The sequence below is a fragment of the Trachypithecus francoisi genome, unplaced genomic scaffold (genome assembly GCF_009764315.1).
Source record: "Trachypithecus francoisi isolate TF-2019V2 unplaced genomic scaffold, Tfra_2.0 Lachesis_group9, whole genome shotgun sequence".
In the NCBI taxonomy this organism is placed as follows: Eukaryota; Metazoa; Chordata; class Mammalia; order Primates; family Cercopithecidae; genus Trachypithecus; species Trachypithecus francoisi.
The window spans coordinates 74,452,086-74,468,144 of NW_022681474.1; the positions used below are offsets into that span (position 1 = coordinate 74,452,086).

The 16,059-nt window shown below is 40.4% G+C and overlaps 1 protein-coding gene across 1 annotated transcript in view; it reads left to right on the top strand.

Annotated features, from left to right (window-relative positions):
* The window catches only part of CCDC6 (coiled-coil domain containing 6), a 120,059-nt gene extending 107,355 nt beyond the window's left edge, over positions 1 to 12,704 (top strand). The window contains exons 8-9 of the mRNA XM_033209706.1: positions 6,645 to 6,769; positions 8,335 to 12,704. Coding sequence (XP_033065597.1) covers positions 6,645 to 6,769; positions 8,335 to 8,529 — 320 coding nt within the window. The 3' untranslated portion in view covers positions 8,530 to 12,704. The remainder of the gene's footprint in view (positions 1 to 6,644; positions 6,770 to 8,334) is intronic.
* Positions 12,705 to 16,059: the final 3,355 nt, after the last annotated feature.

The window sequence follows — 16,059 nt, forward strand, 5'->3', positions numbered from 1 at the left end:
CAGAAAAGTGGAAAGAAAATTGATATATGATGTCACTGAGGTCAAGGCAAAGAATTTCACCAAGAAGGGATTGTTCAGCTGCAAGGTCAAGTAAAATTAGGAGTGGAGATCTGTGATGGCGACTGGCAGCGCGGAACTCACCGCTGACCTTAGCTAGAGCAGTTTTTAATGGAGTGGTAGGGACAGAAGCCAGATCAGATAGAGTTAAAAGAGGATATTGTATCTAAATTGTTTGAATTTTAACAAGGAAGATGTTTTCATATATAACTTGTATGTGTCAAGTAGGAAGAAAAGGTGCCTGCCTTTAATTTGTTTCCACAATTTTTTTTTTCTTTAGCAAAGATATATTAAAACTTGGGGGCTAGGCACAGTGGCTCACGCCTGTAATCCCAGCACTTTGGGAGGCCGAGGCAGGCAGATCACAAGGTCAGGAGATTGAGACCATCCTGGCTAACACGGTGAAATCTCGTCTCTACTAAAAATACAAAAAGTTAGCCGGGTGTGGTGGCGGGTGCCTGTAGTCCCAGCTACTCGGGAGGCTGAGGCAGGAGAATGGCGTGAACCCTGGAGGCAGAGCTTGCAGTGAGCCGAGATCGCGCCACTGCACTCCAGCCTGGGCAAAAGAGTGAGACTCCGTCTAAAAAAAAAACAAAAAAAACAAAAACAAAAAAAAAACTTGGAGCAGTCAGAAGGGTATAATAAACCAGAAATAAAATCCAGAATTCTTTCATCCAAAGACAGTGTTAATGTTTTAGTGTTTTCAGGTGTCTCCTATCCTGCCCCTTGCAATTTTCCTTTAGGTAGTTGGTTCCATACATATTATGAAATGCTTTTGTATCTTGTTTTATATTGCTTAATGTGTTTTCTCAGTCATGAGTCGCTTTTAATTAATCATTTTTTAAATTTGCAGTCTTGACAGTGAAAGAAATCTTAGAATTTTGGCTTTTATTAATACATTTCCGTATCAAAGCAAAAGAAGTTTATTCCAGCAAAGACTTGATATAAAACCACAGGATTATACTTAGTAAGCTGGTGTTTGTGGTTTGGCAATTTCAACTTAGGTTTTGGTGGGGAGGGGTTATCCTTTATTGTATCCTGGGTCAGAGGGTGAAGATGCACGATAATTAGAACTTAAGGAAAAACAAAAATCAATAGTACATGATTTCCAACCTCTAAGAGCTTATAATCAACAGCAGGGCCTGTAGAAGTAAGTTTAAAAAAAAAAAAAAAAAAAAAAAAACTTTAATACAAGGCTAAATGTAATTGTGTATATTTTATACCCTTTAAAAAGTTATGTAGTTAAACAAATGGCAGTATGTCTATTCAATGGAATACTGTTCAGCAATAAACAGATTATTGACGCTTAGAACAATTTGGGTGGATTGCAGGGGCATTGAACTGAATGAAAAGACCTAATCTCAAAGGGTTACCTACTATAAGATACCATCTCTACAACATTTGCAAAGTGACAAAATTATAGTGATAGAGAACAGATCAGTCATTGCTAGGTTAAGATTAGGAGAAGGATGGTTGAGCTGTATACATGCATAGGCACACAAAGAGCACACATGGAAGCTGATGAAATCCAAACACAGTCTGTACCTTAGTAACTAGTATTGTATCAATGTCAATTTCCTAGTTTTGACAATGTGTTATTGTTATATGGGGTATAATCAAGGGAAGCTGAGTGAAAGATACATGGGAACCGTGTAATATTCTTGCAGTTTCTTGTGACTTATAAACTATTTCAAAATAAAAAGTTATAATAATAATTTTTTTAAACCCAAGGTAAAATAGTTTAAAAAGAGGTTCAAAGAAGAGAGAGTGACCAGCTTAGAGAGCTTTTGAGATGGGCTTTGAGAGGAGTTAATGAGCTAAAGCATATCAGACCTTACTTTTGCCAGGCACTCTCGAAGCATTTTGTGATATTATCTCATTTCATTGACAGCCTTGCAAGGTAGCTACAGTATTCCCATTGAACAGCTCAGGAATCTAAAGCACAGTGAGATTAAGGAACTTGTCTACTTAGTGCCAAGTGTCAGAGCTAGGATCCAACATAGTCTGGCTCCAGACTCTGTGGTCCTTGCCTTCTGCAAAGGATGAGTGAGGTGCTGATTGGCACTGGGAACAGGAAGAAGCTATGGTAAAGAAGACATTCTCAGGCTAGGGCACACCATTAACGGAAGCATGGAGGTCTGAATCAAGAGCAATAAAATCACTGTGGTTCTCTTCACAGCTGCCCTGGGGTCCAGCTCCCTGGAGAGTCTGATTCATTGGTTTGGGATAAGGCAAGCAGAACTTTGATATTCACTGTTGAGAACCACTGACCTGGAGCATCAGAATATAGTTTGAAGCCAAATGCAGAAGTCTTGGTAACAGCTAGAGAAGGAGATTTTTTTTTTCTTTTTTTTCTGAGATAGAGTCTTGCTGTGTCGCCCAGGCTGAAGTGCAGTGGCACAATCTTGGCTCAGTGCAACCTCCACCTCCTGGGTTTACGCAGTTCTTCTGCCTCAGCCTCAGCCTCCCCTGTAGCTGGGATTACAGGCATGCACCACCATGCCTGGCTAATTTTTTGTATTTTTAGTAGAGACAGGGTTTTGCCGTGTTGGCCAGGCTGGTCTTGAACTCCTGACCTCAAGTGATCCACCTGCCTTAGCCTCCCCAAGTGTTGGGATTACAGGCATGAGCCACCATGCCCAGCCAGGTTTTTTTTTTTTTAATAAGTAGGCAATACTCATAATTACCCTTTAGAAAAATTAACTCAGTGATAAGAAAATTGACTGTATTTTTTTTTTTTTTTTGAGACTGTATTTTTTAAAATGAGTTGAATCCCCTATTTGGAGACAAGGATCCACTATTTTGAGACAATGTCTTACTCTGTCGCCCAGGCTGGAGTGCAGTGGTGCGATCTCAGCTCACTATAAACTCCACCTCCCAGATTCAGGCGATTCTCCTGCCTCAGCCTCCTGAGTAGCTGGGATTATTGACACACACCACCACGCCCACCTACTTTTTGTATTTTTAGTAGAGATGGGGTTTCATCATGTTGTTCAGGCTGGTCTTGAACTCCTGACCTCATGATCTGCCCGCCTCGGCCTCCCAAAGTGGTGCAATTACAGGCATGAGCCACCATGCCCAGCCCACTTTTATATTTTATTGCCTTTCTCTTAAATGTAATCACTTTCATAAGAAATAAAATTAAGATTTTATTCTCCAATGTTATTTTAAAGAAAACAACTTCTGGCCGGGCACGGTGGCTCAAGCCTGTAATCCCAGCACTTTGGGAGGCCAAGACGGGTGGATCACGAGGTCAGGAGATCGAGACCATCCTGCCTAATATGGTGAAACCCCGTCTCTACTAAAAAATACAAAAATCTAGCTGGGTGAGGTGGCGGGCGCCTGTAGTCCCAGGTACTCCGGAGGCTGAGGCAGGAGAATGGCGTAAACCCGGGAGGCGGAGCTTGCAGTGAGCTGAGTTCCGGCCACTGCACTCTAGCCTGGGCAACAGAGCGAGACTCTGTCTCAAAAAAAAAAAAAAAAAAAAGAAAACAACTTCTTTCTTTTCCCAGATTAGTAAAGTTCTTGTGATTCCAGTAAATACCACATTAAACAACCACTTAGTTCCCAAAGACTTGTCCATTATCCCGGACCTCCATTTTGTAAATGTGAATAAAACTCCACAGTTGGAAATGAAAATATGTCAAATAGAAAGCATCACTAATTGATCATCAAATCACAAAGTAAACTTTTAGTATTAGATGTTGAAGGCACAGAAAAGTCCTGTGATAATAGCACAACTAAAGGAAGGCTTGGCTGAAAATCTGTCATGGAAACAAAAAAGACAGATGGAAAAGCATACTTAACAGCTTCTTGTTTTTACGTAATTCAGAAAAGCAGTAAGTAGAGTTCACACTGCTTGGCCTCTAATAGCTGATGGTAGGTTCAGAGTGATTGTCCATAGGTGACTTCTATCCACATTTCCCCAAACAGCTCCTTTGTTTTCCCTTTTCACTTTGCCAGTATGGAGCCTACCCCGTGCTAGGTATTGTGGTGGATGTTGGGAACTCAAAGGTGTAAAGAAAGCTAGCCACGTTTGTACAGTGATGAAACAAGTAATTCCCCAGACCAGCTGGTGACTTCTGCACGAACTCTTGGAAACCAGGGCTGCACATGCCACATGTAGGTGAGGATCGCTTTTAGATGTTTTCAGAATATGAACCCCCATCAAAACCTGTCTAACAGTAAGGAGAGTCTGGACATACAGATGTTAAAAACACAGTGGAGATGATCCTGGAGTCCTAGATGAAGACTACGCAGAACATTATGGTGGACCTGGGGGTTGTTTCTTCCTTAAATACCAGGTTCTTTGAGGGAACGTTGGCAGGGCTTTCGTTCCTTGTATTGAATATCCTCAAGTTGTGACATTCCCAGTGTTTTTGTTTGCTGTTATGGCTGAGACACACACACACTCTCTATCTCTTTCTGTCTCTCTCTCTCTCTCTCTCTCTCTCACACACACACACACCACACACACACACACACACACACACACACACACTCTCACTCACTCATGCCCACACTCCTCTCTATCTTCTTCTTGTTGATTTTTTTTTTCTTATTTTTTTTTTGCTAGGAGGTTGAGTTCTTTGGCTACTTAATATCTATCTCCAGTTTGGTCAATTATTGATACATTTTTTGACACTTCTAGTTTTCTTGCATTTGATATTTACTCCTTTGCTCTATTTTCTCCACTTTATTCTTGTTCCTTCTCATGTCTTTTGCCTTCTTGAATCTCAGTTGAACTCCTGACAGGGTTTGACTTAAAAAAATCATTATTGTGGTGAGACCTCTTACCATAAGTTCTATCCTCTTATTTTTAAGAGTACAATACAGTACTGTTAACTATAGTACAACATTGTGCCGCAGCTCTCTGTAGCTTACTCGTTTTGCTTAACTGAAACTTGATGCCTGCTGAGCAGCAGTTCACCACCATTCTACTCTGTGTCTATGAGACTGGCTATTCTAAACTCCTTATATAAGTGGAACCATGCAGGATTTGTCCTTCTGTCACTGCCTTATTTCACCCAGCATAATATTCTCCAGGTTAATACATGTTGTTGCATATGGCAGGATTTCCTCCTTTTAGACTGAATATTCCATTGTATGTCCATATATACCACATTTTCTTTATCTGCTCATCCGTTGATGGACAGTGAGGTTGTTTCCACATTTATTTGTTTTTTGTTTGTTTGTTTTCAGACGTTGTCTCACTCTGTTGCCCAAGCTGGAGTGCAGTGGCGCGATCTCAGCTCACACTGCAAGCTCCGCCTCCCGAATTCATGCCATTCTCCTGCTTCAGCCTCCCAAGTAGCTGGGACTACAGGAACCCGCCACCTCGCCCGGCTAACTGTTTTGCATTTTTTTTAGTAGAGATGGGTTTTGCCGTGTTAGCCAGGATGGTCTGGATCTCCTGACCTCATGACCTGCCTGCCTCAGCCTCCCAGAGTGCTGGGATTACAGGTGTGAGCCACCACGCCTGGCCTCCACATTTTTGCTATTGTGAATAACACTGTAGTGAATATGGGAGTGCTAATATCTCTTTGAGATCCTGATTTCAATTATTTTGTATAAATACCCAGAAGTAGGATTGCTAAATCATGTGGTACTTCTAGTTTTAATCTTTTGAGGCATTTTCATACTGATTTCCATAGTGGATGCACCATTTTACATCCCTACCAACAATGTATAAGGATTTTTTTCCATATCCTCACCACCCCTTGTTATCTTTTTTCTTTTCTTTTTATAATGGCCAACATAACAGTGTGAGGTGATATCTCATCGTGGTTTTGATATGCATTTTCCCGATAGTTAGTGGTGATAATCATCTTTTCATATGTTTATTAGCACATTTGTGTATCTTTTCTAGAGAAATGTCTATTCAAATTCTTTGTGCATTTTTTCATTGGACTATTTGAGTGTGTTTGTTTGCTTTGAGTCATAGGAGTTACTTACGTATTTTGCATATTAACCCCTTACCAGGTATATGGTTTGCAAACATCTCCTCCCATTCTATAGGTTGCCTTTTCACTCTGTTGACTGTTTCCTTAGCCCAGAGCTTTTTAGTTGAATGTAGTCCCACATGCTTGTTTTTGCTTTTTTTTTGTTGCCTATGTCATATCCAAGAAATCATTGCTAAGATCAATGTCAAGGAACTTTTCCCCTATTTTCCTTCTAAGAGTTTGATAGTTTAAGGTCTTATAGTTAAGTCTGTAATCCATTTTGAGTTGACTTTTGTATATAGTGTAGGATAAGGTCCAGTGTCACTCCTCTGCATGTTAATATCCAGTTTTCCCAACTCCATCTGTTGAAGAGACCGTCTCTTTCCTCATTGTGTATTCTTGGTGCCCTTTTTGAAGATCAGTTGACCATATATGTGTGAGTTGATTTCTGGGCTCTCTATTCTATCCTAGGAATTAACTTTTATTGCCCTTGTTATCCACACCATTTAGTGAGCCCACCGTTCTTTTCATCTGTTTGTATTTTTGTGGGTGATGGAGAACTACTGCAATTTAAAACCTCCTAGATAGTTGAAGACACCAGACAGTTGAGCTTAAAATGATACTTAATTTGTTGTTATATTTCAGGTCTATCATATGCAAGTCACACGGTTGGTTTCACGCCACCAACTTCACTGACTAGAGCCGGAATGTCTTATTACAATTCCCCGGGTCTTCACGTGCAGCACATGGGAACATCCCACGGTATCACAGTAAGTGTCCACGGGGTAGGAAGCAGCACTTTACTCCTGAAAGTGGTACTGACTGGTGTTCTGGGAAACAGGATCAGTGCTCTTAGACATTTGCCCTTCTTCCTGCCTCCTCCATCGTTCACCTTGAAACTGTAGAGACTTCAAAACAGTTTGATACCAAATTCTGCTATTGAAACTAAAATCCTTCCCAGGAGACAAAACTTTCACTTCACTTCCTATGAAAAATTCCCCTTTGTGAAATATAATTTGAACTCTGGCCAGTGCTTTGATTGAACTCTGGCCAGCTCCTTGCTATAAAGCATTATTTTTTTTATTTTTTTTTTTTTATTATACTTTAAGTTCTAGGGTACATGTGCATGACGTTTATATCATGTATAACTCCCCAATGCAATCCCTCCCTCCTCCCCCCTCCCCATGATAGGCCCCAGTGTGTGGTGTTCCCCTTCCCGAGTCCAAGTGATCTCATTGTTCAGTTCCCACCTATGAGTGAGAGCTATAAAGCATTATTGTTGGTTGCCATAATGTCTAAAGATATTTATTGTCCACACCTTCACAGTTCATTGACCTTCCGTATTCTTCCTGAAGTTAGCCTTATTTTGTAATGTTACTCAGAATTTTCTCTCCTTGAATTACAAGGAAGCTTACGTGCATCTGGTTCCAGCTCTACCCAAGGGAGTTTTTTCTTTAGAGCCAGCAATATAGTTGACTAATAGAGCCATAAGCAATGTAGCTAGTAGAGTGAGAGTATTAAGGGTATTTCCAATAACAGAAATACCCATATTTCAAAGAATAAATTCCAATATTTTAAAGAAGAACCCTATTCTAAGAATGCACTTAAAGTATTTCTGAAGCTGTTTTGCCAGTTTGATGGACTTTATGGAAAAGTAGGAACTTTTTTTCTTTTTCCTCACTCTGTCATCTAGGCTGGAGTTAAGCAGCATAATGCCGGCTCGCCGCAACATCCGCCTCCTGAGCTCAAGGGATTCTCTGGCCTCAGTCTCCCGAGTAGCTGGGATTACAGGCACACAGCACCACACCCAGCTACTTTCTGTATTTTTAATAGAGATGGGGTTTGCCCTGTTGGCCAGGCTGGTCTCGAACTCCTGGCCTCAGGTTATCCACCCACCTCTACCTCCTAAAGTGCTAGGATTACAGGTGTGAGCCACTGCGCCTGCCCTCAAACATAGAAACATTTTTGTTGAGCTGTATCTTTCAGGATATGGACAACTTGTTGGAGATAAGCAATAGAAAGAATTGGTGACACACACTGAAAGAAAGATTTAAGGGGATATTTTACAGCTCTCATTGAAGGACCCAAGTCCAGCAGTTTGTTCAACACAAGTTGTGCAGTAATTTTATGTAGCTTTTTCGTAGGTGGAAGTGTAAACACTGCCTTCTTTAAATTTTATTCTTAGTTCAGAAACCAGTAGGGATGAAGAAAGAAATCCCTGGTTTCTTGTCTTTGTTGGTTAGTGTTTGATTAGCCCCAGTGCCAAGTCAGCCTGTGTTGGGTAGAATGAGCCATCTGTACCTACACTGACTTGCTGTTCCTGTCCCCTCTGCAGAGGCCTTCACCACGGAGAAGCAACAGTCCTGACAAATTCAAACGGCCCACGCCGCCTCCATCTCCCAACACACAGACCCCAGTCCAGCCACCTCCGCCTCCACCTCCGCCACCCATGCAGCCCATGGTCCCCTCAGCAGCCACCTCGCAGCCCACTCCTTCGCAACATCCGGTGCACCCCTCTTCCCAGCCTTAATGCATGAGCTTAGTCTGAATTTCAAGTTGGGACTCATCCAATGGAGCCGTCTACTCAACGCCAAAGGCTTCCTTCTCTGGCATATTTGGATATGACTTATTTGCACTGAGGTTATCTAGGCTTCACTATCCATTGTGTTGTAAATGTTTGTCAGAAATGCAGCCAGTGTTGTGGGTCTACAACACTAACCAGACGACTTTTTCCATCAGTGTTTTACTTGAATCTTCATGTACGTCCATTCCCTGGCTGGAACCTTCGCTATTCGGTATTTGGTATTTCAGCAGCAGTGTGCAATTTTTGCTTGGCCCAGAGCTTCATTCTCCTGGCTTTTAGGTTTGTAAAAGGAAAAGGGATATCTTTTTTATATTTTTTTCCATGAATTTGCAGAAAATTACTGAGCTGTTGTTACCCTCTTCTCTCATTATAACAGTGTTTACCAAACATACCAATAATTCAGCACTACAATTGAGACCTTTGAAAATCTGGCTTTCAGTATAGAACAGAAAGTTAGATGAATCAGTGCCCAAGACACATTTTCTGTTTAACAGAACTTTCTACAGATACACTTTTTACAGGTTATTTTCATTGTATTATTGACATCCATGTCTCTTGTAAAACAGATGGCCTAAAGTAATGAATCATGTGGCTGTACCTTCTCCACGTAAATGGGATGGATAATTATCATATATTAAGATGTGATTCTCTTTTTTATCCTTAATGTTAATCTACCTAACCTGGCCCCCTCTAACATGAGTCGATAAATGTTGTCCTACTCACCCGTGGTTTCAATGGCTAATTAGAATGTGTTATTTGATTTCTGCTGCAGAAGGCAGTATGATTGTAACAGAAACAATGTGGCCTCCCCCTTTCATTCTTCATTTGTGTTCTCTTAAAGTAGAGTTTGAACAAATATTTTAAAGGTGCAAAATACTATTAGAAAATACGATTTGAAATGGACATTATCGGAATATCTTGGCATAATGGCCAGAAAATACTGTATTGCTTGGCAGAAAAAAAAGGTATAAAGGAAAGTAGCACGTTAGCATTGATGGCTGCTCATTTCACCCAGTATATAAGCAAGTGCAGTGTACAAAGAAGTATATTCTGAATACATTATTTTCATTCATTTAGCACAAATCATTTGGTTTCACTTTGCAGTGGAACACTGAGTCACTCTTTTCTTAATACTAGCAACATCTTAATTTTTTGTTTTTCAGCAGTTGCTGTTTTGTACTTTGGTAGTAAAGTGATTTTTACCACCTGTGTTTGCATACTTATATATGCTGTGGATGAAAATAACTTACTAGAGAATGTATATTTTATGACAAGAATGTGTATCTGTTGGATATAATCAGAGAACTGAAAATAATTTATCAGTAATTTTTAAGAGTCCATGTTTTGTGACAACCATCTCTAATAGCCAACTCTTTATTAAACACACTCCTAAAAATAAGGAACCATGACATTGTAGATATTTAATATTGTACAGTATAGAAACCTCCATTTTTGCCTTCGAATACATATTTAAGAGTTAACAGAATGAAAAAAAAAAAGTCTTGTTGGCTAATAGTGTTTGACTAGCATTTTAAGAACTTGAGAGTAAAAGCAACAATAAGATTTTTTCACCTCTTCCTGCTTCCACCCCCAAACTGAGAACATCACTCAATTGTTGGGAAGAAACTGTAGGTCTATATAAATTTTATTTAGAATGTATGTGTAATATACGTAATCATAATACAGTTCTCAGATGCAGGGAAGAAGTTTGGCATTTAATCATTGAGGCTTTAGGTTTTTGACACGATCAGACTGGGCCATGTCAAACCCGGAATTTTCACCAACAGTTCACTTACCCTCCTGGTACATTGCCATTCCAAGGAATTCTGAGAGTCGGCAAACAAATTTTGCCTTCATGGTACAGTTCTCCGTTTTTCTTATAGGAGAAATATGGTATATGTTTATAAGAATCTTTTATGAGATTATAGATTTCAATGCTCTGGATAGTGTCTTGCACCCAAACAAGGAAGTCCATAATGGAATGTTCTTCCCTCAGCTTCCTATCGATTTAGTTACCTCTTGAAAGCACAAAAATTAAAACATTGCCATATGTTTAATTTTTAAAAAGCACTTGGAGTGAGCAAACAATTCCTGATGAATGTCTTTTAGAGATAGGTTCTTGACATTCAGACATCTGCAGAAATGTTCTGGTTCCCAAAGTCACTTCAGTTCAAAAGAAAACACAGCTCCTTCAAACAGCACTTTTTCCGCATAAATCTAGTTGCCTTTCCCTGTGGACATTCAGAACTGATAGAACAAACACTACTCTTTTGAATTTGATGGTTCATGACCTTTAAAGTGTTTGAGGACCCTGTGCAGAGACTGTAACACTTGGGTAGTACCAGCTAGGACAATTTCTTGGCAATTGTCTAGCTACCAGGGATCAGTAAGATTCAGATTCTGAGCCCATAATGGCAAGAGCCCCCTCACCCATGGGCAGCTGACTTCCCTCAGTCGGGCACTTCTCATGGGCGCCGAACATGGTTACTGCCATTCTGTTACCCACTCTCCCAGGTGAGCCCTGGATTGGCTCCCAGAAGGCCTTTGTAAAATCAGTAGCCATCCTGCAGGCAGCGGGAGCAACAGGGACTTCAGTAGCTTCATTTTCCTGTCTTGCAGACAGAGACCCTTGGCTACCACTGTGCTGCTAATAGGATAAGTACTCTGTTGCCAGATTACCATGCCTTTTATACAAAACCAAATTAACTTACCTAATACCTGACACCTCTCTGGGCTCTGAACTGCTTTCTCTCATCAAGCATGCTAGCACTCTAGACAGAATTCTAGAAATTTGGCAGATAGTGGAAGTCTTTAATTGAACTTACTCCTTTGTTGACTGAAAGGAGTTTTAAATTCTGACCTCCTGAGATACTGACTAGCAACCATGGAATGAATGTGTGACCAGAAAGTGGCTTTGACACCAAGTGCTGCTGTCCCTTTGTAATTGGCTTCTAATGGATTCAACCAGAAATAATTGATAATGTGAATTTTTGTTAATTGTTCACTTGTAGGAAAATAGAACATGTATCACCCTTAGGTAGACATGAACTTTTCCTGCACAAAGCCTTGCTTTTAGAGAATGCCCAATAAGGCAAGAAAAAGCATAGTAACTTGTGCTTTGAGAGCTCAATATTTGTATCTTATCAGTACAGAAGAAATATTTCTGTGTAACTTGATCTTCTGTCTAGTACTTGTCTTATAGGTAACCAACACTGAAAACTTTGTAGTGATGACTACCAAAGAAATACATAGTAAAACAACCTTTTATTTCCAAATTGTTAAAGAGCCAGCCATTGATGCTGCTACATGAGTTCCATGCTCAAGAGCCATTGTAAGAGATTAAGGGGTTTCTAGGTTTTTGGTGGGTTTTTTTGTTTGTTTTTTGTTGTTGTTGTTGTTTGGTTGGTTTTTCTTTTTTCTTTTTTTTTTAGTTTTTCTTTTTCTTTAATTTTTTGATTAAAACATACACACAGCTGTTAGCATAAAGTCATGGGGGGCATTTTCTGGAATGCTCAGCAGTTCTGATTAACTGCCAAGCCCAGGTTGCCTCTCGTGAGGCAACTGAAAAAAACCCGTCTTGATAGCATGGGTGCTGTGTGTGTGCATGTGTGTGTGTGCATTCATGCCTTAACTCGGGTTACTGCTCAACTTTAGTTCTTGACTTAGTCTGCACCGTCATCTAGATTGTATCGTACATCTCGGTCTGAACTTCATCCTGGCAAAAACAAAGTTGCAGGCACAACAGTTTAAGAATGCATTCCTCCAGAAGAGTATCTGGTCAGGTTGACCCTGAGCCTTCTTTGGACTTGATTTGGAACTTAGCCTGGAAAGCAAAAGTGGACTGTCCAACAGAAAGATGTCAACAAGGAAAAGAGGAGAGCCAAGCGCTAGCATGCCTTTTGCCTCTGCATATCTGTGCACACTGTATGTTGTTCATGATAGCTTGTCTACAACTTGACTAGGTTGGAGTTCTGGTAATAGTGGCAATCTTGACATTCTTGGTCAGAGTTTAGAGAGATGTAAGACTTTCAATTAATGTCTTATTTACTCCTTTATGTTGATTAGTCTTTGATACATGTGCTGAATCAGAAACCTAAATAAAGATAATTTTTTAAAATGTACCTCTTGAGCCTTAAACTCTACCTTTTTTCATTTCGGTCTTTGTGAAAAAAACATTCTTTCTCTGTTGCTTCTGACAGACATCTAGCTTAAATTGAAAACTCTAAAGGCTGCCTTAGAAAGTAAATTTAAACAGCTGGGTGCAGTGACACAAGCCTGTAGTCCCAGCTACTCAGGAGTCTGGGGTGGGAGGATCACTTGAGCCTTGAGAGTTCGAGGCTGTAGTGAGCTACGATGGCACCATTGCTCTCCAGTTTGGGTGCCAAAGGAAGATGTCATCTCAAAAAAAGAAAAAAAAAAACAAAACAGTAAACTTAGGAATGATGGCATGAAAGGGGCTGGTATAGTTTTATTTTTTTATTTTTATATATATATATTTTTTGACAGAGTCTCACTCTGTCACTCTGGCTGGAGTGCAGTGGTGCTATCTTGGCTCACTGCAACCTCCACCTCCCGGGTTCAAGCAATTCTCCTGCTTCAGCCTCCCAAGTAGCTGGGACTACAGGTGTGCACCAACACGCCAATACAAGTTAATTTTTGTATTTTTAGTAGAGATGGAGGTTTCGCCACATTGACCAGGCTGGTTTCAAACTCCTGACCTCAGGTGATCCACCTGCCTCAGCCTCTTAAACTGCTGGGATTACAGGCGTGAGCCACCATGCCTGGTTGGTTTTGTTCCTTAATCAGAGTGCTGGCTACTTGGATATACTGAGGTTTTGAAAATTCATTGAACTGTACACTTAACGATTTGTGCACTGCTCTGTATTTGTATTTCAGTTTAAAGCAGTAAACCTAGAAGGTTATGAAAAGGAAATCCACACCCATTTCCAAAATGTTACAAACATATGTACAGGATTTGGATGTCACATTTGGAATGTTTCATGAGATTTAAAGTTTCAGTCCACCTGTATGGTTTTTTTTTTTTTTTTTTTTTTCTCTACTTTGTTGGAAGCATCGCTTAGGGATCAATTCTAGGTTTGAGTACCAATTATTTTCCTGGGATAGTTACTTTTCTGGGACCCAAGTTCCTTACCTATAAAATAAAAATGTTGTTTATGTGCCTGGCTAAAATGAGAAAATTGATGTGAAGGTACAGTATAGTCCACACACAAAATCAGACGTGGACTAGTCTTTTCCACATCCATCCAATGAATGAGTATTTGGGGTAATGTTTTACACATGCTTGGGGGGTATATGGTTTATCAGTTGCATTTTCGTAAACCCATGGTAGTTACAGTCCACATTCTGTGGAAGAAATGCACAGTACTCACGGGATCCTCTTAGGACTATGGTTTTCAAGAACCCATTTCAAGAAGCCGTCTTTCTTTTTTTCTTTTTTTTTTTTTTTTTCAGATGGAGTCTTTCTCTGTCACCCAGGCTGGAGTTCGGCTCACTGCAACCTCCACCTCCTGCATTCAAGCAATTCTTCTGCCTCAGCCTTCCGAGTAGCTAGGATTACAGGTGCCCACCACCACACCCAGCTAATTTTTTGCATTTTTAGTAGAGATGGGGTTTTGCCATCTTGGCCAGGCTGGTCTCGAACTCCTGACCTCCGGTGATCCACCCACCTCGGCCTCCGAAAGTGCTGGGATTACAGGCATGATGTGATGCCATCTTATGAATGCATACTGTTTAAATCTAGGCTCTTTTCTATGTAAAAGTAAATAAACCAGTGAATCTTGACTGTCTCTGGCTTAAGCGGGATTCCATTTTAACTTAGTGAAAGCAATGAATTTTTAATTTGGTTGAAATGATCAAATGACAAAACTCCTCTCTACCCATGGCAACTGGATTTTAGTTGTAACTTGGTGAAAATATTAGCCAAGGAATTTCCCGGGACCTCTGGATTCAAGTCTTACCTTCGTCCTGCCCTAACCTCAATTTTCTGTCGGCGGAGATCGCTGTTCTTATTTCAGGTCAAATTTGAAGAAAAATATTTAAACAAAGTGCTTTGAAAACAAAGATTAAGCTGCATGTGTACTTTATAAAATTTTAATATCTTTTAAAGGCTATGTGTCCACATAGTGCTTCTAAAATTGAAACAGTTGGTCTAGAACATTTTTTGTGCTTATGTAGAACTCTTAAGTAAATCTGAGAGGTCCTTGTTTTAACATGTAGGCTATTTAAACTAAAAACTTGTGGAAATGCAATTATATTCTGTCACTAATATATAATTCAGCTCAAACTTTTAAACATTCTCTTTAGAAAAACAGGAAGAAATGAGTGCATGGTAAATCATGGTTTGTGTCTGATGTATATGTTGACATGAGAGATTGAATTCCTGTTCCTTAAAGTTTTCTGTCCAGTCTCATCCCTGGTTTCATACTGCACTGAGTGCTATTGAGCTGAATATATTTATATCTTTTCCCAAAGGTCTTGTTTTCTGATACTCTACTAATAACTTAGTGCAACTTGCAAGATAGCTAATTACCCCAAGAGGAGATCTGAGTAATTAATCTTAAACTTTTCACCTTAAAAACAAAAAAGGGACAGTCAGACTCCAAAAAACAGATGTTTTTCTCTCAGGGAAACAGTGATAGAATTAGCACACAAGGACGTGAAAACAGACGCTTATAAACGTTCTCCATGTGTTCAAGAAGACAGCGGGCCGGGCGCGGTGGCTCAAGCCTGTAATCCCAGCACTTTGGGAGGCCGAGACGGGCGGATCACAAAGTCAGGAGATCGAGACCATCCTGGCTAACACCGTGAAACCCCGTCTCTACTAAAAAATACAAAAAACTAGCCGGGCGAGGTGGCGGGCGCCTGTAGTCCCAGCTACTTGGGAGGCTGAGGCAGGAGAATGGCGTAAACCTGGGAGGCGGAGCTTGCAGTGAGCTGAGATCCGGCCACTGCACTCCAGCCTGGGCGGTAGAGCGAGACTCCGTCTCAAAAAAAAAAAAAAAAAAAAAAAAAAAAAGAAGACAGCGAAGTATAAGCATGAGAAGAAAAATAGAAAATAAAACCTAACTTGATCTTTAGAGATAAAAATATACAATATCTGAAATTTAAAACAATAAAAACTTGTTTTAAGTCTTTTGTGGATTTATGTTCGTGCTCTTTGAATGTACCTGAAAAACATTAAAAGGCACCCCTGCTGGTCGGGCACAGGTGCACAGTGGCTCACACCTGTAATCCCCACAATCCTCTCAGCCAAGGCAGGAGGATTGCTTGAAGCCGGGAGTTTGAGACCAGCCTGATCAACGTAGTAAGATTCCCATCTCTACTAAAAATTAAAAATTAGCCAGGCATGGTGGTGCACGCCTGTTTTTCTAGCTACTTGGGGGAGGCTGAGGCGGGAGGATCGCCTGAGCCCAGGAGTTTTAGGCTGCAGTGAGCTATGATCATGCCACTGCATTC